This window comes from Delphinus delphis, chromosome 16 (genome assembly GCF_949987515.2).
Source record: "Delphinus delphis chromosome 16, mDelDel1.2, whole genome shotgun sequence".
Taxonomy (NCBI): Eukaryota; Metazoa; Chordata; class Mammalia; order Artiodactyla; family Delphinidae; genus Delphinus; species Delphinus delphis.
Genome location: NC_082698.1, coordinates 12,277,529 through 12,299,790, shown reverse-complemented (window position 1 = coordinate 12,299,790; position 22,262 = coordinate 12,277,529). Strand labels below are relative to the sequence as shown.

Below are 22,262 nucleotides of genomic sequence, written 5' to 3'. Positions count from 1 at the left end.
CTAACTATGAGTAAGAAAGCTGCTATTTTTCCTAAAGAAATTCATGTTAAGAGCATCTTGAAAATGGCTAGACATGTCTCCAGCTTTATGAAAATGTGTTACCAAAACCTGTCACCTATAAAAACTCTCATAAGTGCACACATGAACTTGGGAACTAAAATTCAAAAGTGAGTTTCAGTAGGTTTTGAACCCATTTGTTAACAATAAAAATACCACACTTGTAATTACTGAGCCAGAACAAGTTAGTGACAGTGAGAAAGATGGAAATTTATTATAAAGATTTCAACAAACACTTTTTTTAAGACTAGTAGATGGAACTGAAAACTGAGTACTGCTTTTCAGAAAGCAGAGTCATCTGGATCCACAGATCTTAAGGAGGTGGCCTTTTCAGCTACAATAGCCATTAAAAACTAGCATTAAAATAAACTTACCTTAGAATCAGACATTAAGTTGTTTTTATCATTAAGGGTTAAAACTAGGAGTTTCAAAAATAATGAAGCATTTTTAATCATATGGCTCTCACTAAACTTTTCAAAAAAAGTAAAAGGTTGTTTTTTATTACCACAATACACACAAAAAAATATTTTAAAACATTTTCACCTCATCTTTTTTCTTTTCTGTTTTTTGTCTTACATGTACTAGTATAGTGCACAGACATTAATTTAAAAATATATATGTATATACAAATACTGGGGGTGGTGCTCTACAGAGTACAGTCAGGTGAGTGGTTTACACAGGGTTCTGTTTTCAGACCATTGCTTACATTCTTAGAACAAACTTCTCCCACCTCAAGAAAATATGAACTGCATCATCGTCTAGTTTTTATCTTATTTTTCCATTTTTAGTCCACCTGGAATTTCTTTTTGGCAAATGGTGTGAATTTTCTCCAGTTATATGAGCACCTTTTACGGAATAATCCATCATGATCAGAATCATTTCAAAAAGCCACCTTTAACGTACTAAAAATTCTTAAAAGCGTCTGAGTCTTTCTATTTTAAACCATCTTCTATTAATTTGCCTATTTTTATACCAGTGTAAAAATTGTAATTTAAAAAATGTTTTCTTGGTACAGCAAGTTCCTCTTCTTTCCCCCCCTTTCGATGAAGACTTTATTTTCTCATCAGCTTATATACTTCCAAATGAATTTTTAATTTATATTTAAAATACTTTTGGCATTTGGATTGGCTTTGTGCTGAATTTAGATATTAACTCAAAAACTGACATGTTTACAATGGTCAAAATGTCCCTATTCTCAAATGCTTATAAGCCCATGTTCCTCTCCATTCTCACTCCCCTCTACCCCACCCCCAAGGAAACCATGATCTTGAATGTTAATAATTCTTTCTTTTCTCTACAGTTTTACTACTTACGAATCCTTAAACAATATAGGCTGACTGGACTCTTCCGACTTGCTTCTTTTTAACTCAACATGATTTCTGAGACTCACCCACTGTTGATGCACAAAGCTCTGCGCTGCACTTAGGGTTCCACAGAATCCCACTGCACACATATACTTCATCTATTCATTTCACTGTAGAGGGACAGCTGGCTCTCTCTTTCCCTCCTTTTTGGTTATTGCAAATAATGCTGTTGTGACCATTCCTGGGCATGTTTCCTGGGTATATACACCTGACATGAGTTTCTCTAAGAGCAGAAATCCTGAGCTATAAGATACACCTGTTCAACTTCACTAGCTAATGCTGCTTTCCAAAGTGGTAGTACTGACTTACACCAAGAGTAGCAGATGAAAGTTCCTGTTGTCATAATCTCTCCAGTTTTTGGTATTTTCTGACTTTTCCCCCCGTTTATTTTTTTATTGTACTTGATTTTCAGTGTTGCATTACTTCTGATGTACAGCAAAGTGATTCGGAGATATATATATATATATATATATATATATATATACTTGTTCATGTTCTTTTCCATTATGGTTTATTATAGGATAATGAATATAGTTCCCTGTGCCACACAGTAGGACCTTGTTGCTTATCTATTTTATATATAGTAGTTTGTATCTGCTAATCCCAAACTCCTAGTTTATCCCTCCCCACTTTTCTGACTTAACTGTTGCCAATTTGGTGACTAGGAAATGGTATTATATTTATGGTTTCAATGTGCGTTTCCTGTTTACTAATAAGGTTGGACATCTTTTCATGTTTATGGGCCATTTCTGTTTCTTCTTCTGTGATATGCCTACTTGTGTTTTTTCTGCCTGCTTCTCTCCTGAGTTCTTGCTCTGTTACTGATTTGCATGCTGGTGCTTTTTAATAGTTATGTATACATTGTGATTATCTGTATCTTATTCCAGTTTGGGCTTATTTTTTCACTATGTGGCATGTTTGGTAAACAAAAGTACTTACTATCAATGCAGCTAAATTATTTATCTTTTAACTCATGGTTTGCACTTTCTATCCTCCCTTCCCCAAAGTCATAAAAATATTCTTCTGTATCATCTTCTAAGTTTTATAGTTTTAACTTTAATCCAGTAAATCTTTAATCCACTTGGGGACTGACTTTTGTGCCTGGTGCAAGGCTGAAGTCCAATTCATTTTTTTCCTTTGTGAAGAATTACTGAAGCCCCATTTATTAAATAATCCATCCTCCTCCCCACTGCTCTGCAATGACTACCTTTAAAAAAATTAGGTTCTTGCATGTGAGTGGGTCAGTTCCCGAGCTCTTTATTCCTGTCCATTCATCTACTTACAACCTCTGTGCCAACTCCACAGTGTTTTAATCACTCACAGTATTTTACAGTAAATTTTATACTCTGGTACTGCTAGCTCCCCTCACACTTCACCTTTTTTAGGAATATCTTGGATATCCTTGGTCCTTTACTCTTCCATTTATATGTTAGGATCAGTTTGTCAAGTACCATTGGGATTTTTTGCTGGAATTACTTTAATCTATTAAAAAATTTGGAGAAAGAGTTGAGACCTAGATGATCTTCTTACCCATCACAGTCTCCCCATTTATTTAGGTCAACAAAGGTGCTTTTTAAAAATTATCATTTTCTCATTAAAAGGCTTATATACATTTTATTAAGATTTTTAGGTACTTGATGACTTTTTCGTTCCTACTGTAAATTCTATTTAATAACATTTAAAGTATGTAAAGCCATTACTACTTGTGGCTGCTGCATGAAAATGTAATTAACATTTGGATATTGATTTTGTTCCAGCAACCTTGATAAACTCATAAGTCTTCTAATTTGCCTTGTAGATATTTTGGATTTTCATAGATAATCTGATCATACAACATTAATCTGTTAATAGATGAGTCATATTAATTGATTTCCTAACATTAACAAATCTGCATTCCTGAGATAAATCCAATTTGGTCATCATTGATCATCATCATCACACACACACACACACACACACACACACAGAGTTTTTTTTATCACTGGTACAGAGGTGAAGATGGACACTCATCCTGAGGGCTAAATGACCGTGGTAGAATACTGAGTGTCATTATCGTTTATGAGGCATCATGAATGTACTGTAAGCAAAACCATATATTCTATATTAAAACAAAGTTCTAATAAACCAGGTAGCAACATAACAAGGCCAAGGACATCTGTACAAGATTTATTTCATTAACCACAATGTTTTAGAGTGATGGTATGCACCCTAATACAGAAGGAGTGATCCAAAATCCATCAAGAGTTAAAGGTCAGAGCCAAAGTCAGTGGCTTTGAATCCCCGGTCAGTAGGAGTTTCATCCACCACTTTGTTTTTCTTGGATTAATAATAGAGTTGACGTACAGAACACCCTGTTCTAAGCTCCACTATGCTTTCCGACAAACAAGGACCACCAGAGACTAGACTTCATTGCTTCATCCTTGCTCTGGCTATGCTGGTGGGTGGCAAAAGCCTCTTGTCTGCATTTGGCCTCCCGTTTATTCTTAAGCATTCCTGTCTCCGGCCACAGCTCCCCACATCACGTCTGAATTGCACAGCTGTAATATTGACAAACAGGACTAATGAGAGCAATTCAATTGCCATCTGTTTAACAAAACATACCCTTCTAAGAAAATATCCAGTCTTACTGCATTTAGTACATGGTCATAACATTGAAATGACATGTGAGAATCAATACAAAATATATATATTTTTCAAACCACAGAATTCACCCCAGAGCCACACCATAAATTTTCCAGAATTGTAAGCCATTAACATTGCATTTCTAAACAATGCAATCCAACCAGAAATGAAGATAATTTCCAATCAGCAGGGGTACAATATATACTAGGGTCCTAGAAGAATGCACCTCTGACTAGCATTTTCTTTAACTCTCCCACAGCCACTCCACCAACATAAGTAGAAACAGTATATGTACTTGTGCCACTTAGCTCTGGAAAGAGGTTCAAAATAGGGTCTTGGCCAGTGGAGGTGGCAAAGTGTCAATGACTTGGTTAATAAACAGTGGGGACAGAAGAGCAATCCTTTCCTTTGGAAAGAACAAGGGTCCTTTCATATATCCTGGTGGCCAGAAACGGGCAAATTTCAACAAGGTAATGAAAATAACAGGAAAGCCATTTCTCCACAAACTCCTATGACCTCTATTTTAACTTCTGATAAACATGAACTTCAACTTATGCAATCTTATTGAAAACAGCAATCACAACCAAAAAGGTCCTTATAAACCTCTTCTAGGTGTCAGTCAAGGGATTCATACTCCGATCTTAAATTTTCAAGTCTCCTTAAGAGGCCTAAACCTGGGTTAAAGTAAACATAATACTCTGAAGCTCAAAGAGACACCATAAAAAAAAAAAAAAAAAAGAAAGAAAGAAAGAAACCCAAAACATCGAAACAATGACTGGATAGCTCATGTAGAGGTTCTGTTTTGCTTTTTAATTGTAAAGTTTTTTTTAATATCTCAGATTAGTGTATATTCATAAAACAATGTTATCTAATAATAGCTACTTTATTTAGACAATTGAATTTTCGCTCAAGGGCAATGCCTCTTGCATAATAATCATGGAATAATAAACTGCAATAAAACAGAAGAAACATAAAAGAAAACAGAGCTAGTCTCAATGAGAAGATGACAAAATCTGGAAGGGCTACCCTGGGAGATTAAACAGGCTTATTTAAATACTATGATACAAGCGCTCCTGTTCACTTTCTAACCAATCTGGTTCAACCTTCTGGTTCACTCCAGAAACCAATCGTGTTTGTCAGATCACCATTACCTTTGCTAGTTACATGTGCACAGACCACCACTCTGAAGTTCTCCTTTTGTGCTGAAAAACTTTCAAATCCCTTGTTCGGTCAGTACAGAATATTGTGAGGCGATGCATGTGCAAACTCTTCCTGAGGAATTCTTTATGTGTGCAAATGTGCAGCCTGACAGAAAGCATGGCATGTAGCACGGGGAGTGACAGCTTTATGGGGCTGTAGTGCTGGAGATGCACGTGAGGTGTTAACAACCACGGGGCATCCAGCCTTCCGCAATCTCACTTACTCACAAATTGGCTTTCATCCCATGCCCCAAAGAAAGGGAGGGGAACCTCCTCAAACTTGCAAAAGGGACAGGAAAAAAAAGTAACTTTTCCACAAAATTTAATAATGCACAACTCATGCACCCAGGTTTTTGTTTCTTCTCACTAACTCTACCTAAGAACTAGTAGATTAAGAATCACAACACCAGGTTTCGCTCTCTGCCCCACAGAAAACAAAGCAGTTGGGTTAGGGTGCAGCTGTGACAACAGAGGATATGAGATGACACTGTTACTGAAGCTTAACGCCAACCTTTAAAATAAGCACCGTCTCTCAAAACGATGATCATGTACTGATGTTACGTGTCATCATTCCAAGGTGAGTGAATTGGCTTTCTTTGGAGCGTCTGGTTTCAGGCTGCACACACACACACTAGTCAGTATGGCCAAACCAACTGCATGTGTTGACTCATGAGACAATCAACCTGCTTTACAATTTTCTGCCTTCGATGATTTGGACCCCACAAAAAGCCAGTGTTTAACTGGAGTGCAGAAACTATATACTGTACTGGCAAGAAGAATACAAGTAAACACAAGAAGAAAATACTTTTAGGCAAACAGTGCTTAGTCAATACAAAATGGAGGCAAATCTCATTCCCCTCATGTTGCAAACTAAGACTTTTGTTAAGAATCCCAATTACATAAGCAAGGTCAACAATGACTTAAAGGAATAGTTTCTTCATACTGCAATGTACCTCAAGGGGCCAAAATGAGTAAGAAGCAGGTCGAATGCACTGGGAGAATGTGTATATTCTTTCTACAGTGCCTTCCAATCACAGCTTTGTGCCACTAAGCCCTCACCCACAGCAAGCTGCAGCCACTGTGCAAAAATGTACAGAGAAACTAACTTCTGCAAACTTTACTCTGCCCACTTTGTTAACACATACGTAATAATAAAAAGACAATATAAAATATTTCTCCATTAACTTAATAATGCAAAAAGCATCCAAAGATTTTAATGCCTATCCACATCCTAATACAATGCTTTTAGAGGGAAAGTTCCGTTGTTGGCCAAAGAATACTCCCTTCCCGGAAAAAGCATTTGGGTATATTACTAGGATACTGAAAAATTCATCCACATTTAAAGACACATTCCAATTTCACTCCTTTCAAAAATATTATTAAAACCGCTCAAGAGTTCAGTTGCAGGTGTTATTTATAAGCCTGCAGCAAGCATTCCATTGAGTAAAGTAAAATTTGAACTTCTTGATAAAACTGAATTCTTCCTTGATATCAGAATGTTACTGGTGTAGCAAGTCAAACTGTACAGGGCACAGTGAGAGCCTGTATATATTCTTACAGTAATTCAGTGTTTCTCAATATAACCCAAGATGCTCACAGAGTGAAATGAGCCCAATTCAAAGCCCTCCTCAAAGTCCACCAACCCTGGTTGATAAGTACTTAAAAAAATAAATCTGATGACCTTACTTTTACTTCTCTGAATACTCATGTTACAAGCAGAGGACTTCTTCTATTAGATGACTGAATTGCTCCTAACACTTCAAACTCGCCCCCCAGCCTGCTCCCCCAAAAAAGGACCAAGTGAATTGGCAGAGACAACTCTACGAACAACCCGAAAATCAGAAGCGTGACGGTCGGTACCCCTGATGTGCCTTTTTTTGCCCCTAGTCCTCTGAAGACGTAAATATTAGTCTAACATAGCTGACACAGCCAAAGAGAGTCAAGCACATGCTCAATTTAGATTTAAGCAAAACTGTTTTTCCCTTGCCGCATCTTTCTATTTTACTTTGCCTTTCAAAAACAACTTGGAATAAGCTTCAGAGTCTTTTACAAGGAACTAAGTAGCACTGTGGGTGTATGGAAACAGAAAATATAGCTTGGCCACAGCCGGAAGGGGGCCTTGAAACAGCAGTGCTACTTTTTCTCTATTATACTCGAATATGATGTTTTAAAAGATGCAGACTGCAAACTTTTTAATGCTTTTTTTTTTTTTTTTTTTTTTTTTGCAGTACGCGGGCCTCTCACTGTTGTGGCCTCTCCCGTTGCAGAGCACACGCTCTGGACGCGCAGGCTCAGCGGCCATGGCTCACGGGCCCAGCCGCTCTGCAGCATGTGGGATCCTCCCAGACCGGGGCCTGAACCCGTGTCCCCTGCATGGCAGGCGGACTCTCAACCACTGTGCCACCAGGGAAGCCCCTGCAAACTTTTTTTAAGTACTTATCTCACCCATAAAAATGAAATCGATCAGGAATCCCACACCACTGACTGTGTGTGAATTTAATTACCGTATCTGCTTCGTAGAGCATCACAGGAATCAGCTTTTACCACTGGGTAATTCTCAACAATATTAAAAAGGGAGCTTTAGTGCTAAAGTACCGGCCAGCCCTAAACTAGCGTAATGCCAACACTCCAGCAGTCGGTGAGAGCATGTTAAGTGACGGAGGGAATGGAAATGGTCTACGAGAGTTGGTCCCCAACATTAACATGAACAAGCCACGGTGAGGCAGGAGGAAATCTGACCAACGTGCAACATGTTTCTATTTTCCCACTTATTTAGCATCCTGCTATGAAGTCACACCTGACATCTTGGCAAGTTAGTCTGTGATACCATCAACTTTTTCAGGAAGCATTTGTGAGTTTGACAACATGGTCACAGAGCTGCAAAGTGCACAAAGCTGAAGGCACAGAGTAGAAAAGTTGTGAACTGATGGTGCGGGCGGGGGTGGGGGGGAGAAGTTATATTGGAAGCAGAGTTAGCATCTTCCTGTAAGAAGACTTTCTAATGCTAAACAAAGACCAACTCTTTTAAAGGGGTTTGTTTTGGTTAGGGGTGAAAAATACTGTATTGTAATGATCTGCTTGATTTTAAAGCAAAAGATATCTTTCTGTATGAAACCAATATGCCAAAGTGCCAAGTCCGCAAATGAACAAAACAAGTGCTTTAAAAAAAAAAATAAAAAAGATTCTTCTGCTCTTATATTTTTGGAGGAAGCTGCTGACTTTGGCTGCTGGATCTCACTTAGCAATGGTCACTCTTCATGACGCTTGTTCCTCACGGAATCTGTAGATAAAGTCATTAGAAGATTGTCCCATTTCAAAATCATCCCCAAGTCTAGCAGCAACTGTTTTGTTTTTTGTTAGTTTTTTGTTTTTTAAAATTACAAACCAAAGTAAGAACTCCAACATCCTTTTCCAAGAACAGCTTGGTGACAGAGCTCCTGAGTGTCTGCAGGACCCCGCTGCGCTCTGAATACAGTCTCTGCAGCTCCAGTGTGTCCTCTTTTCAGGAAGGAAAGTACATTCAATACATTCACTATCTGTACCCTCTGGAACTTGCACATGCTGATGAGCTGTCTGAAAAAAACATCAGAAGAGTTAAAGTATCAACAGCCGACAGCATTTGATAATGGTAGGAATCTGTTTATTTGACACATATTTCTCACCCCTCTCCCAATCCCCCAAAAGGAGACCAGAGAAAACCTCAAAACCATGTGGTTTTGAATGAAGTGAAAGGGGACCAAATCATCAGGAGCTGAGTCTGGGCCCTTTATCTCATTCTAGTGGAGACTAAAGAACTGGCAGCCTCCTGACAACTGCCTGAAAACTGCCACCAGCGACTGGGCTTCAGAGCTGCCACAGCTTACAGAACAGTCTGACCCTGACTGCACACAGTGCCCTTGGAGACCACCATCAAGAACACTGGATATCATTATAACCAGTGGCTGCCTTACATCACAAAACCATCAAGGATGGTAAGGAACATCATTACTTACTATAAGCCAACTCATCCCCAGCTCTCTTCCGGGACTGGTCACCTCTGGGGATTAAAAAAAAGAAGAGGGAGTCAACAGAACTGACTGATAGCTTCACACAACAAAGCAGGAGAAATGAATTGGCAAAATTGACAATGGAAGCAGAGCAGGTATTTCAATGCTAACAACCTATTTTAAAACAGACATTAAACTTACAACAGTAGCTGAGTCATTTATAACCTGAATATTCTTAGCTAAAAGGTGCTATCTTTTAAATATAGAAAGCTATTAAATAAAGGAAGGACTATCTATAAAGATGGTTTACCCTGGGTCCTAGAAATCGATTGACTAAAACATCTTTGAAGACAAACCTGGGCTCTACGATCGACATCCCTGGTGACCTGCATACAACAGGGCAAATTTCAAATATGGAATAGAAAAATTCAAAATCTTCCGCTAAAAGCCGTATTACGGGACCAGAAACTGCTTAAAGCTTCTGAAAAATCTCAGAATCTTAATGGACATGAATATCCTTCTTGCAGACAGAAGAACGTGAACCTTTACAGAGAATAACCAGCTCATCTTAAACACCCACAGAATTTCTAGTTCCACTTTAGAGATAATAAAATAGAGGTCTGATTAAGTCCTATGCTATCTGTAAATCCTATTTTTGTTTCTCAGACAAATGACTAAAATGCTTAAGTAATGAGTAATAATAACCAATCCACTAGCTTTTTCTTTCCCGGTCTCTTAGCAACATCTACACAGTTGACCTCTTCCTTCCTGAAACACTCCGAGCTCTGCCCGACACTCCGTCCTTGGCCACTTTTTCTTCACCATGTAAAATTCTCCTTCGTCTAGGCCAGCAGTCACACCAGTCCTGTGACTTGAAATACGATCCATATGCCAATGGCTCCCAGATTTCTATCACCAGTTCTGATTTCCTCCTGACACTTTGGCTTGTAGGTCCAACTGCCTCACAGCCACTGTCACTTGGACGACTTCCATCTACTGCAAATTTACCACGGCCAGAATGCACTCCATCCCCACTCTTTCCTCAGACTTCTTCAATAAATCACACCACCACCCGTCCAATTACTCAGGCCAAAATCCTAGCTCATCCTTGATTCCTCTCTTTCCCTCACTCTGGAGCATTCTGTCCCAGCACATAATCCAAAACCAACCACTCCTCAGCCCCATGGCTACAATCCCAATCCAAACCACTATCATCTCTCCCCTACACCACTGCAAGAGTCTTAGTATTAGTCCAGACAAGAGCCAGAGCAATCTTATGTAAAAGCATACATAAGATTATTTCATGCCCCTGATTAAAGCCCTTCAGTGGCTTTCCATCACAGTTAAAGAAAATCAATTCAAATGCATTTTCCCAGGGCTTCCCTGGTGGCGCAGTGGTTAAGAATCCGCCTGCCAATGCAAGGGACACGGGTTCGAGCCCTGGTCCGGGAAGATCCCCCATGCCACGGAGCAGCTAAGCCCGTGCGCCACAACTACTGAGCCTGCGCTCTAGAGCCTGTGAGACACAACTACTGAAGCCCGCGTACCTAGAGCCCATGTTCCGCAACAAGAGAAGCCACTGCAAGGAGAAGCCCACGCACCTCAACGAAGAGTAGCCCCCGCTCGCCGCAACTAGAGAAAGCCCACACGCAGTAACGAAGACCCAATGCAGGCAGAAATAAATAAATAAATAAAATAAATTTATATATATAAAAAATCATTTTCCCAGTCCTGTGAGATATGGCTCCTGCCTACCTCTTCAAGCTCATTTTCTACCCCTGTTCATTATACTTCAGCCACTCTGGCTCTCTTTCTGTCCCTTGGACATGTTAGCACTTCTGCACTTACTACTTTCTCTGCCTGCAACACTCTTCCCCTGAGTTAGCCACATGGCTATCTCCTTACGTTTAGCTGGAATTCTCCTCCTTAGGGGCATTACATCACCAAGTTAGCTGGAACAGCCCCTCATGCATGCCTTGGTCACTCACTCTCTATCCCATAATCTGTTTCATTTTCTGCCTAGCACTTATTATTACTTGAAATAATCTGTTTACACGTTTGTTACTTAACTCCCAACAGCAGAGCATAAGCTCCATAAAAACAGGAACTCTGCCTGTCTTGCTCACCCAGTACCTAGAGCAGCATCTAGCACATAATAGAAAATACAAAATATCTGCTGAATTAATAAGTGAATAATTCATAAACAGCCTCTACAGATGGATTAAAATGCAGCCCAAGTAATTATTTCATGCTTTTGTGTAATCCTCCAGATTACCAAAGTTTCCCACTTTCTTTCTCTGGTTACACTCAAGACCAGGACAGAAACCTCTTGCTGAGCTGGGTGAGGAGTCTTAAGGACCGGCAGGAAGAGAACACACCAAAGGGTCTCTGCAGGGTTCTTCTCTAGGCTGAGCATTTGGAGGAAAACTTAGCACAAACTAGCTTTAGACAGCCTAAAGAGCCCTAAACAGATCCGCCTTAATACTGCTTTTAAACACCTCTATTGTTAACACAGTATCTGGCCAAAGCCTGCTGAGAGTCTTACACTAGTATCATCACAGTAGCATTCACCAAATATTCTGAAACAAGTAAGTTAATGCTGAGCAAAAAGGAAGATACAGGATGGACCTTGTATCTGGAACCTCAACTTCTACAGACAGCCTTCATTCCCACCCCCCAAAATGTTTTTAAAAATGGAACATGCAAAAATAACAGGAGAAAAATGCAGATGTGAAAACAACAGGAGGCACAAAGAATGTAAGTGTGGTGTATGCATGCGAGAGGCTGCCAGAGACATTACCTAATAATGCTACAAGTCTAGAAAGCTATAAGCTGCCCTCAAAACCAGACCCCTGCTACTAAATGAAAAAGCCCCAATCCTCTCAGCTAGGAGTGACCCTCTCAGCTAAAAGACCAATAATACTCCTAACAAGGTTCTATTTTGTTCCAGAAATCCAGGTAACAATCACTCAGCAAGAACATTTTACTTGCCTTTAAAAGCTATCTGGTAGACCCTCTGAAGAGGCCCATAGGCTGGTCTGAATGAGGATGCTCCATCTGAGAGACTGCATGCTAGACGTTCCCAAACGAGCTTATCTTCCATAATGTAATCTTTGACAACAAACACCAACCTGCCCTTCCCCCAATAAGCAATTCAATTATGCAGGTAATACATAAAAAGAAAATATTGCTCTTAGCTTGTACGTTACTTCTAGCTTTGAAATAACTCCACGCTATATTTCCATGAACCTAAAGATGTTTCACATAAACTCCAGCCCAAACGAGAATCTGTCCATTAACTGCAAAAGAGGATATATTTGATAATATTCACATATTATTTCAAAACATTTCAAAGACTTTCTCTGTGCCATCCACATTAAAGCTGTGCGCTGCTTACTCCCTATATCACATAAATGGAACACAGCCTTAAATAAAAAAATAGTTTGCAAAGCTGAACAGGAATCATGTGATTGGCTAGATACAAACCATAAAATGACTGCTCATATCAGGATAGCCAGTAACAGAATTTTTGTTAGATAGCTTAGACTATATTTTTGCATCAGTGGACATCATTTCTTCCAAAACAATCCTAGCCAAATAATGGTCAAAGGCAGCATCAAGTTTGGCAGGGCAGAATATGGAAGGTCCATACACAAGTGCTGGAAGCACAGGCAAACTGTCTTCAGTTGCTAAGTACATGGTGCAGGCACACCCTTTCTGACCAGTCTGAGCCAGTCCAGCATGAGTCCAGAATGTCAGGTAAAGCAGGGCCTACTCTGTGCAAAGCACCCATCAGAATAAGTCACGAGGCAGCCTTTAATCCTCATAGTAAATGTATAATAATTTGTTAGCTTAATTCTAGAAATGGCTCAATTCAGTTTGTAAAATAAAACATTTTAATTTTATCAAGTTTTGGAATACTAGCATTTAAATTTCATATGAAAGAATTCCACTAAGAGAAACAAAAGTTCATATTTACACCAAAAGTCCAAGGCGTTTCCCTGAATATGACCAACTTGGCCTTGTCAGAACAGTGCTAGGCTAGTCCTTCAAAGGCAATGTTAAATGAGACTATTTATGGAGTCAGTCATCCCAAGCAACCACACACCAAACAGTCCTGCACCCTGTTCTCTTATTCCAGTTCCAAAATTAGGATTACAAAAATATCTCTGGGGCTTCCCTGGTGGTGCAGTGGTTGAGAGTCCGCCTGCCGATGCAGGGGACACGAGTTCGTGCCCCGGTCTGGGAAGATCCCACATGCCACGGAGCGGCTGGGCCCGTGAGCCATGGCCACTGAGCCTGCGCATCCGGAAGTCTGTGCTCTGCAACGGGAGAGGCCACAACAAGTGATAGGCCCACGTATCGCAAAAAAAAAAAACAAAAAAAAAAACTCTCTGGATATGTTTAAATAGTTCCACACATTCTTCTGGAAGGTGAATTCAAGATGTTCAGAGAAATCTACAAGAGCTATCTTCCTACACTGCTTCACAGAAATACAAGTTTTCAGAAGGCTGTTTATTTGTTAAAGGCATCAGTAAGCTCATCTCTAAAATTAAAAGCAAACATTCAAATAAAACATGAGAAAAAGCATAAAAGACTTCAAAATTATGGTGAGCCTAGGAGAAAACATAAGAGGTATACTCAATGTATTCTGCATTTATTTAAAAACATCTAAGGAAAAACTTCTAACTATAATTCCAAATACATAAGCCACACAGAAAAAAACCTGATAAAGTTAGCTACATAAAGTAAAAAAAGTCTGCATGACTTCAAATAAAACAAAAAACCGCCATAAGCGAAGTCAAAAGAAACTGAGAAAAATAACTCTTATCTTGGGCAAACAATCAATCTCCTCACTATAGAAAGAGCTCCTAGAAACCAGGAAAAGAAGACTAACCATCAAATAGAAAAATGAGAAAACCAGAAACAGTTTACAGGAAAAGAAATAAAACATATGAAAATATGCTCAGCCTCACTCATATAATAAGAGAAATGCAAACGAAACCAACTCTGACTAATTATTTTTCACCTGCCAGATTGGCAAAAATTCAAAGTGTAACAACATACTCCAGGCAAGGCCATGAAGAACAGGCACTTTTAAACTTTGCTAGTGGATATGCAAAATGGCACAATCCCCTATGGGGGGCAATTTGCCAATTTAATCAAAATTACCGCTGCATTTACTCTTGACCTTGCAATCTAACTTAAGGGAGTTATTCTCCAAACGTACTGACAACAGGTACAAAGTTACACACGCAGCACTCTCTGTAACAGCAGAAGACTGGAAATAATTCAGGTTGCCATCTACGGGGGACAGGTTAAATAAGTTATAGTACATCTACACAATGAAATGTGTAAGAAAGGAATAAAAATAAGAATATATACTATATTCGATTATATCTATATAAAATAAGCACTGGAGGGAATCATAAGACACTAATAAAAACAGCTGCCTAAAGGCTGGGAGAGACAAGGAGACAGGTGGGAATAAAACTTCTCAGTATGTACTTTTTATACCTTTTTAAAAAAAAACCCTATAAATAAATATATCAGCTCTTCAAAAATGAACGAGTAAAATTACTATAGCATTAAGTGGCCTCATTCAGTGTATGAAAATAATTGTTAGAAATATTACAATTGATGTCAGGAGACCCCTGACCACCGGACATCAGGGAGAGAAGTCAGCTGTTTACATGCAGAATCTCCCACTGGCCTTTCCTTGAAATAGGAAAGGCAGGGTTAGCAGGCCTGTCTACACAGCTTCCCTGGGATGGCTGACTGAACCTTTCCAGTGTGAGCTGCCAGTGAGGGGAGTAATGACCCATGGATTACTCAGTGCTCCCTCTACCACATGAATAAAGATGCCACCAGGGCAAAAAGGGAATAAATGCCAATCCATGGGTCAACAGAGAACAAATTATCTGCTTTCTTTCCTAACCTGTGCTGAAATTAGAAACTTAGGAACAGTGATCTTGATCAAGGCTGGTATTCTGAGAATGAGCATGGCCTCAGAGTCTATGAAAGACAGTGTCCACCCTCTGCCCCAGCCAGATAAGTGAGTCAATACCCAACCTACTCCTTGTGGTCACAACTATGCCTCAGTGAGGAACCCAGGTGTCTTCCTTTCTACAACTTTCTTCCTTTAATGGCGAGGGATTCAAATAAGAGAAGATACGTAAAAGTGCTAAGGAGAGGGCCAGGATTATGAAACTATAAAGTACTACTTATTCCAATAAAGATATTAAAAAAACAAAAATAAACAAACAAAAAAAAGTACTACTGTACCCTTTAATGATTTGGTGACACAACAGGGTGCTTTCCCATAGGGAATCACAAAATTTTTACATAATTTTGGTTGAAAATATGCACTTTGATAAAGCCGTGATACTGAATTGCAAATTTTAGAAAAATTAGCAAAGTGTTTATAGCAAAATCAAGGGAGGCTGGACTTCCCTGGTGGCACAGTGGTTAAGAATCCGCCTGCCAATGCAGGGGACATGGGTTCGATCCCTGATCCAGGAAGATCTCACATACCGTAGAGCAACTAAAGCCCGTGCGCCACAAATACTGAGCCCACATGCTACAACTACTGAAGCCTGCGCGCCTAGAGCCCATGCTCTGCAACAAGAGAAGCCACTGCAATGAGAAGCCCGCACTCCGCAACAAAGAGTAGCCCCCGCTTGCTACAACTAGAGAAAGCCTGCACGCAGCAACAAAGACCCAACGCAGCCAAAAATAAAAAATAAACAGGAGAAAATTTTTTAAAAAATAAAAAATCGAGGGAGGCAAATTTTGTGGACACATTTAAGTGATAACCTACTTTTTAAGAAGCAGCAACTAGAATTTAGGGGGAAAATGGAAATATGAAAAACAGAATCTGAAGGCTCTTCACCAGTTTAGTTACAATATCATTTGTTAGTTTAGTCATAAAATCATTTGCTAGTTTAGTCATAAATGTACATTATAACTGATCATAAAATTTCTACAAGGTTTTTCCAAATATTCAAAACTAGTATAAGCAGATCAAAGTTGGAAGAGCTCTTTGGAGGCTGTCCAGCCTAACTGCCCACCCAATGAGAAATCCCTTCTTCAAACTCCACTTAAGTGAAGCAGCTCCCATAAAATCAAAACCCAGCTTCAGCACTTCCACAGAGGGAGCTCACCACCTCTCCCAGCAACACCACCTTGACTCTCACACAGCCATCTCCCATTTTAAGAACGCTGGCATCCCTCCCCTGCCAAGCCAAAGGAAATGGACATACTTTGTCACAAAAGGAAAAGAAAACTTGCCTTGTAAAACCATTCTGTATAAGTTCTCTTTGAAGTTTCTGATCTTGAGCAGCATATTCAGAAAGTTCAGACTCCACTGCACGAGGGAGAATGTTTGGAATAAATTTAGAAAATAGAGTCGGAGCCATCTGAACCCACTCTGTGAGGGAAGGAAAAGATTCATTAAGGAGATCGTATAGACAAATTACATTAAGTAGAAAAGGGAAAGTTTTCTTCCCAAAGAACAAGATTATGTATTAAACCAAACTTAAAATGGGGAAAAAAACTAGTGCAACCCCTTCTGATAAAGAGGTTAAGTTTCCTTTCTAAATAGAATTTATAGAAAGTGGATATTTTTATATTTTTTATGATTTAACAACATTAACAAAAAGCCCTAGAGAATTTTTGAAGGAAACTTATCAAAAATTCTAAATATGGAAGAAAACATGAATGAAATAACCAAAGAATTCTGAGCAGGCGGGGACTTGGAGGGAAGGGATTTGGTGGAAATACTTAGCCCTATAAAGCATTAATTAAAACAATACACTGGCCTAAAAATAGAATAGTACATGTGGTAGTAAGCAGACATATAAAAAAAGTACCTCAAAAATGCAGAGGGAGATGGGAGAGATAACTGGTAAGTACTTTTAAAATATAAACCTACTTTGACTCACATTAAATTACAGCAAATTAAACATATATAACAGTGAAAGAAAACAGAATTAAATGGTTATCAAATTATTAAGGAAAAGATAAAAGATCAACAGAATAACCTACAGAAAAATAAACATTTATTCATCAAAATAAAAAGACAAAGAGAAGTCTAAGGAAAATATGTGCATCAGACATGACAAAGATAAATTCGTATCTTTATTATAAAGCGTTTTAACAGATCAGATACTCTTCCCCTACTCAGTGAGCACTAAATATAAATACTGCCCATCTCTACGCCCTTTTGGATTCTTTTAATCGAGCCCTTTCAAATTTTATCTTTTGGAAACATCTTGGCTGTATATATATAAAACCCATAAATAAAACCCATAAAATGTCAATGCTCTATTTAATCCAGCATGCTCATTTTAAAAACTGTAATCTAAGTAAATAATTCTAAATCTGAAAAAAACACATTTAATGCTATGCAATGCTGGGTCATTGGCAAGTTAAAAAAAAAATACCCAAAAGAATAGCTAAATTAGAGATGGGGGGAAAAAAAAAAACCAACACCACAAACACCACCAAGGCCAATCCACTCACGCTTTGTACAAATTCATGTCAAAATGTTCTCAATAGTGTCCCTCCTTCAAGCTCAGTTCAAATATGGCTTTAGAAAGAGTCTCAACTCAGTGCCCTGGGGAACCACTAACCCATCAGTCAGAGTTGGCAAGGAGTCAAACCAGTTTGACATTTTATGGAACACCAGGCATAAAATAAAGAAAAAGAAACAATGAAAAGTGCATGTATTAAATGAAGAAGTGCAGCATGGGATGATGGGAACTATTCCTAGACTGAGCTTCTAAACACTAGGTAGAAACACATGTAAATAATAGATGTTATCAGAATCTCCAAGGATTAGGGCCCAGGAATCTACAGTTTAACAAACTTTTTTGGGTGATTCAGATGCATTCATTATATAAAAATCAGCACTTAAGAACTACTGCAATGAAAGAAACTTTTACATTTAAAATTCAACTTTTAAAATAGTTTAACCATAATCTGTCAGGTGAATAAATCTGCTTTGGGCCCGCGCAAGACAAGTAAACGTCAAAGTATGTTTAATAGTGTCTCAGAAAACAGCTAGGACAGCAAAAGGTTAGTCTGTGATAAAATTCACCTTTTCAAAAGGACAGTTCTCAAATACAGAATTCTCCTCACAAGTAGTATGAAACCTATTACAAGAGCTCAAACCTGGATAAAAATAGCATTTAGATAAAGAAGCATCTATAAGTTTTTCTACCCTTAATGACTAGTTTTATTCTGTAATTTTGTTACTTATGATAAAAGCCAGAGCTGATAAAGCTGCCCACTTGGGAGGGAGAATTTAGAAATCTGTCACACTGTATTTGGATGCCTTCCAAAAGAAAAAAATCATTCATAAGCCAGCACTAAAAGAAAAACTCATGAGCTATTTTCATCACATTTAGTAAAATGAAATTCAAAATTCTAAGAAACTGGAAAAAGAAATATATCAGTTTATTGGACACATGCAACACTTTTGCTACTTTATATAAATAATTATAGGAATAATTTGTCTAAAAATTATGAAGAACAGAGCAAGAACTGATCCAAATTTAAGTAACATTACATTTGACTCTCTAGAAGTTACTAACTGCTGAAAGTAGCCTGAGAAAGACGGTACTTCTGGGTATCACAGTCTACCCCTAGTATCAGTTTTAAACTGGTTTCCATTTTAGCAAGCTAAATTCTGATATATCTTTTAAATTAAGTAAGTAAACTATTCAGACATCAATTAATTAAAATAAAATAACCACTGGACCCAACTGAATAGTAGTAACAACAGTTAATATTAGCATGCTCATTACATTATCAGGTACTATGTTAAGCTCTTTAGATCACGTTTTATTTCATTCAATCCTCAAATGACAAAAGAATTTCATAAAAAGATAATTGCTGTCAAAAAAGCAAACCTTAAGTTTCTACACTGAAAAATGATTTTCTACCCTGAACTTCTGCAATCTCTCTCCTACGGACATTTTTTAATTGGCTAGACAACTATGCTAAGTTTGAGGCTCTGGGTTAAAAACAGAAAGATACATACAAAAGCATCTTGAGAGTCCTTTAAATTCACAATGGGTTTTTTTTTTTTTTTAATTTATTTATTTTTGGCTGCGTTGGGTCTTCACTGCTGTATGCGGGCTTTTCTCTAGTTGCGTCGAGCAGGAGCTACTCTTCATTGCAGTGAGCGGGCTTCTCATTGCGGTGGCCTCTCTTGTTGTGGAGCACAGGCTCTAGGTGCATGGGCTTCAGTAATTGTGGCATGAGGGCTCAGTAGTTGTGGCTCGCAGGCTCTAGAACGCAGGCTCAGTAGTTGTGGCACAAGGGCCCAGTTGCTCTGCAGCATGTGGAATCTTCCCGGACCAGGGCTCAAACCCGTGTCCCCTGCACTGGCAGGCGGATTCCCAACCATTGCACCACCAGGGAAGTCCCAAGATGTTTTTATTATAAGACAGATACATTAAGATAATTTACAAACCATGCCTTTGAATACAGTGATCTTTGATTTTTGGTTCTGCTATTCTATCTTTCTCTTCAAACTATCCTTATGAAATGACTGTAACTTTACCAACACTTCTAGATTCCTTGTAAGTTATATAATAGGCCTAACAAGATGGAGTTGTGAATGTGTACACCCGTGCATATTTGCAATGTGGGGTAGAAGTGAAGAAGAACCTCACAACAACAAAAGAGATTAATGCCAGACATAAGATTCGACTTTATCTAAAGTGTCTCCTACAAACTATTTTTGTATTCCCCAAACTAGTTGGTTTTCACTAGCATAGAAAGATTTCCAAGTGAGGTCCTGAGCTTACATTTCACAATGATGAGTATATACTCAATTTTTTTGCTATAACAAATCCAAATACCATTAGACCTCAGAAAACACATAGAAACACTATCCTCTCACAGATAGGGCTGGAAGTGCCATAAACAAACAAACAAGTCCAACCCCTAAAGAAATGATGAATGTTTACCTGGTCTGAGAGTGTACAGGCCTTTCACAATATTTGCCATAGTTGAAGGTGTGACCTGAAATGGTGTTGACTGGGCTTCTAAAAGTAAAGCTGAAATAGAGAGGAAATGGGTTATAAAAATGATACAACACTTTATTGATTGTCAAGGTTTCACTTTCTATCACTATTTCTCCCAAAGACTGAAGGGTAATAAACAAGGGCAAGAAAAGAACAGCCCAAGAGGGCAAACCAAGTAGTTGTACACTAAAGATTTTTTTTTTTAATCCAGTGCAGTAGAGCTCAATCTAACAAGTAGATATGTGCGTATCTGTTGAAACACGAACGGAAATGATTCAATTGATGGAGGTTCTGAAAATAAGTAAAGCTTTCTAAAAGCAACAGTATTCATGGTACTTAGTGAGTGAGCTATAAATACTTCCTATCAACGTCACGATTCAAAAGATTTACATTTGGGGAATGAAATATTCTCTAACTCCCTCAATCATTTCCCTTTCCCCCAAATCACCCATATATGAGGCTCTTGGAATTTTTCTGAGACATGTTATTAGTAATTCTAGTAACTGAGATCAGAGTCAGAAACTCACTTTCCCAAATGCTACAACTGCAGGTACTTTTTCTTACTAAAGGTAAAGGCAAGAGATCACACTGTCTAACCATGTGATCCTGACTAAACATGACAACAGAGTCAGTTTTCTTTTAGGTTATCTATGGTCACACAAAAATATTATTAAAATATGTTAAATGGATACAAATACTTCCTCTAGACAAAACATATATAAACGAACTCCATCATTTAATGAATATGACAGATACTACTGACTCAAAACGGCTCATTTTTAATTCATCTCTCAAAGACCTGTAATTTACTAACCAAATACCCATGAAACTTGGCATAATTTTCATCTAAGCCAGCTTGTAAAATTATATAAGTTGTTTTCTTCTATCCCCACCTTTTAAAAAATGGAAACACCATCTCACTTGGCCAACAATGATTTCTGTAGTTTCAAACATGCAACGTGAATTACATTTGCAATGCCAGGCATTGCAGAAAAATCATATTTTAAAATGTCATGTTTAAAAATTGAAATTCTAAATTTTAGGTTTTTAGAGGCTATTCTACTCAAGGTTCTCTCTAATTTCAACATGTACCCCAAACCCTATCTATCTCTATTAATCCATCTTCCTCCTCCTTTTTGACCGATCGTTTGGTTTTCAGTAAGTGTTGTTTCCACTAACTCTTTATGTTCAATCACACATTCATTATGTGGTCAAATATATACATTTGCAAACAACTTCTACATAACTATAACCACCTATGTCAAATTTGATAGCTATAAGGAAATGATAAATTCACAGGTTAAGTTATACGTAAAATGTACATAAATTAATTTGGGATGAATTAACTGAAAAATAATCACATTCAGTAACAAAAGGTAAGGTTAAGAAGGTATAACATTTCACTAAAATCCTCTCCACTTAAAATTCATTGTAGGAAAAGTCTTTAAAAGTAAAATTTTCCAGTTGAACTCCCCTTTTAAGGAAAAGAAAATGGGAATTTGAGGGAGAAGTAGCTTGAGAGGGAAGAAAATACTTATTGAGCATGTAACAGGTGCTAGGTGCTTTACATATGTTTAATTCTCATATGCTTTATTTAACTTAGGATTTACTTTCTCACAAGCTTAATTGTCATCTACCTTTTTTTTTAGTACAAATAAGTAAACTGAGAGGATACTGTGCTACCATTTCAAAGATATTAACATTACACTCCTTCTAGAATTACCAGTAACAAATTTACGGGTGAACTCCTTAATATTTCCCCCAATGTCAGAGAAAAAAAAAGGCAGCAAGTATCATGCCAGATATGAAGGCACTGTCCAATGACCTGGCTGCTCCCAGCTCACTGGGTGATCTTCATGTCACATTTTCAATTCCTCAGTGTCTCTCTGTATAGAATTGGGCTTTATGATCACTACAAGATTCAGAAGACATCAACATTGGGGTTTAGATGCCAATGCTCTTTGATTCAAAAAAAAAAACCCCAAAACACTGCTACTG

The 22,262-nt window shown here is 38.2% G+C and overlaps 1 protein-coding gene across 1 annotated transcript in view; it reads right to left on the bottom strand.

The window, feature by feature from the left end:
• Positions 1 to 259: 259 nt before the first annotated feature.
• CACUL1 (CDK2 associated cullin domain 1) overlaps positions 260 to 22,262 on the bottom strand; it is a 72,125-nt gene continuing 50,122 nt past the window's right edge. The window contains exons 6-10 of the mRNA XM_060033992.1: positions 20,208 to 20,297; positions 16,519 to 16,657; positions 9,235 to 9,278; positions 8,628 to 8,815; positions 260 to 3,958 (exon numbers count right to left, since the gene is read on the bottom strand). Coding sequence (XP_059889975.1) covers positions 8,775 to 8,815; positions 9,235 to 9,278; positions 16,519 to 16,657; positions 20,208 to 20,297 — 314 coding nt within the window. The 3' untranslated portion in view covers positions 260 to 3,958; positions 8,628 to 8,774. The remainder of the gene's footprint in view (positions 3,959 to 8,627; positions 8,816 to 9,234; positions 9,279 to 16,518; positions 16,658 to 20,207; positions 20,298 to 22,262) is intronic.